Source organism: Dipodomys ordii, unplaced genomic scaffold (genome assembly GCF_000151885.1).
Source record: "Dipodomys ordii isolate 6190 unplaced genomic scaffold, Dord_2.0 Scaffold101, whole genome shotgun sequence".
NCBI lineage: Eukaryota > Metazoa > Chordata > Mammalia > Rodentia > Heteromyidae > Dipodomys > Dipodomys ordii.
The window spans coordinates 3,193,133-3,196,181 of record NW_012267317.1 but is presented as its reverse complement, the minus strand read 5'-3'; the positions used below and the strand labels follow the sequence as shown (position 1 = coordinate 3,196,181).

The 3,049-nt window shown below is 44.8% G+C and overlaps 1 protein-coding gene across 1 annotated transcript in view; it reads left to right on the top strand.

Moving 5' to 3' along the window:
- Positions 1–1,263: 1,263 nt before the first annotated feature.
- Galntl5 (polypeptide N-acetylgalactosaminyltransferase-like 5) overlaps positions 1,264–3,049 on the top strand; it is a 28,167-nt gene continuing 26,381 nt past the window's right edge. The window contains exon 1 of the mRNA XM_013027227.1: positions 1,264–1,525. Coding sequence (XP_012882681.1) covers positions 1,264–1,525 — 262 coding nt within the window. The remainder of the gene's footprint in view (positions 1,526–3,049) is intronic.

Sequence of the window (3,049 nt, the reverse complement as noted above, 5' to 3'; positions counted from 1 at the left end):
AGGGCAGGGCAGGGGAGGGGAGGGGAGGGGAGGGGAGGGAAGGGCAGGGCAGGGCAGGGCAGGGAAGGTGAGTAGTACAGAGGAAGAGAGCAACCTCTACTTTAAGAAAATGGAAGATTTTATAAATAAGAACAAGAAACAAGAAAATGAAAGAGGATATTTTTTTAAGTTTGCATCTAAAGAGAATTCCTCCCAAGTTCTGTTACTATATGAGAATCCTGCAGAATACGGGCTTACGTCTCCATAATAATCCCGGCATATAAATACGTGTGCATTTTATATATGAGAGCTGATTCCCCTCCAAATATGTTTTCATTTAATTAGCATCCAACTGGTTTCCCTTTAGAGTATAAAAATCTTTTAGCTTTTAATTAGCTTTTAGCTACTTTTGCTCTTGGAGAAAGGTAATACAAAATCCTTTGAAATTTAAAGCCTTTCATAGGAAGATGGTCTGATACTATAATTTAAATACCATTGTTTCTTTCTCTCTGTTTTGGGGGGCTGGGTATGGAGTCAGGCTCTGTGTGCCTATTTTAATCCATTGCTCCTCCAAGTTGGAAGCAACTTTCCCCTGTTACATATTTGATATGTTTCCCTCATGGAATCCAGACTTCATTTGTAAAGTGTTAAGTCATTCTGTTGCTGAACTTTTACTGTGAATCCAGAATCTTTGTCAAATCCTGGGTCCTTGGAGAATGTTCCAGATGGCTTTATAAGTGAAGCATCTTTGCGCCCTCAGAGAAATCAAAATCTGATTTTTGATTTGTGTGTGTGTGTGTGTGTGTGTGTGTGTGTGTGTGTGTGTGCTGGTCCTGGGGCTTGAACTCAGAGCCTGGGTGCTGTTTCTGAGCTTTTTTGCTCAAGGCTACTATCTATCATTCTACTTTAGCTGTTTGGTGATTAATTGGAGATAAGTGTTTCAGGGACTTTCCTGCCTGGGCTGGCTTTGAACTGTGATTCTCAAATCTTAGCCTCTTGAGTAGTTAGGATGACAGGTGTAAAACACCAGCACCCTGCACTACTTGTTTTTATACTGGCATACATGTGCAGATTTTACACAATCTGCTCTAAGGGCTTGACTAATGGAAAATACCAAGCCTAATGTATGTGGTAAGGATCAATAGGAAAATGCCTCTCTGATAATTGCCTTTAAGCCAAATGGATGATGGCCTACAAGCAGCTGAAGTGTCTAACAATGCTTCCCTCTCACTTCCCTCTGCCTCAGACCTTGGGACGGACCACTGAGGAGATGCTACATGTACAATGAGAAGCCTCATCCTGTATGGTTTATTCTACACGTCCCTCACATTTGGGGTCTGGACAGCGCTGTTATTTGCATATTTCCATCACAGTCATGTGAGCAGAGAGTCGAACAAAATCCAGGAGCCTTCATCGTTTTTGTCCCTTGGGAAAAAGGAGTACCACCAGCTAGTGAGGACCACAGAGCGAACGCCAGAACAGCATGCCAGAGACCGCCATCTGGACAGAGACAGACCCAGACGCAGGATATTCCCGCCTATGTCACGTAAGTGCTGCCATGCTCTCTGCAGGCCACTATGAGGGGAAATGAATACTCCAGAAATTGGAAGAATGACAGAATGTCCTTTTACAGTAATTAAAATGTTTAATTCGAAATATCTAATATAGTTGTATATATTGATGTACCAAATAGTAAAACAAACACACAGGTATTTACTATCTAAATTTTGTTCTGTGTGTGTGTGTGTGTGTGTGCCAATACTGGGACTTGAACTCAGGGCCTGAGTGCTGACCAGGGACTTTTTGCTGAAAGCTAGCACTCTACTACTTGAGCCACTGCTCCATTTCTGGCCTTTTTGCTTTTTGTTTTTTGGTAGTTAATTAGAGATGAGAGTCTCAGAGACTTTCCTACCCAGGCTAGCTTCAAACTGTGATCCTCAGATCTCAGCCTCCTGAGTAGCTAGGATTACAGGCTGACCCACCAGCACCTGGTTTAAATTCTACACTTTATAGTTTGCTGTATTTCTTCAGACAGCAGATATTCCTTGTACAAAGGAGTTTCTCTATGGTATTTCCACACAGGCATATAATTTACCCACATTCACCCTTTCTATTCCTCCTCCTCCTCCTCCTCCTCCTCCCTCCTCTCTTGCCTCTCTAATAGTCCATTCCCCCTTTTGTTTCTTCTTGGTCTGGATTCTTTCTCTCTCTCTCTCTCTCTCTCTCTCTCTCTGTACTGGGACTTGAACTCACAGTCTTGTGCTCTTGCCTGGTTTTTATTGCTCACGGCTGACATTCCACCACTTAAACCACACTTCTACTTTCTTTCTCTCTCTCTCTCTCTTTCTCTCTCTCTCTCTTTCTTTCTTTCTGTCCTGGGGCTTGAACTCTGGGCTTGGGCACTATCCTTGCGCTCTACAGCTCAAGGCGAGTGCTCTCCCTGAGCACCGCCTCCTCCCTGAGCCACTTTCCTAATTCTTCTTAAAGAGATAAAGTGTCAATAGGTATAGTAAAAGCTGTACCATGCTTCCTATACCCCCCACCTCAGAGGTGGTGCCGCCTGTCCGTCTGTCGGTCCGCATCCTCTGGCTCGTTTCTAAGCAGGTTCCGCCTTGCTACTCTGAAATATCAGCACACTTTGTCTGTGCACATCCTTTTGCAGCTTGCTTTTCTCTCTCACTATTTTGTGTGTAAGATTCTTCTCCACACGTCCATACCTATGAAGACAGTTTAACAAACACGCCGCCTCAAAAGACAAAGACCAGCCTGGCGCCTGGCTCACGCCGGTCATCCTGGCTACTCAGGAGGCTGCGATCTGAGGATCTCGGTTCAAAGCCAGCAGGGCAGAAACAACTGTGAGACTCTGATCTCCAATAAACCACCAGAAAACGGGAAGTGGCTCAAGCCTTGAGCTGAAGAGCAGAGGGAGAGCGCCAGCCCAGAGTTCCAGCCCCACGAACTACAAAAGAAAGAGGAAAAGAAAAAAAGAAAGAGGGAAAACTGAAGCCACAAAAGCCAACCCTGTGAGCTGTGGATCACGGCCTTGCTGCTCCCCTTCCTGAGCACCGCC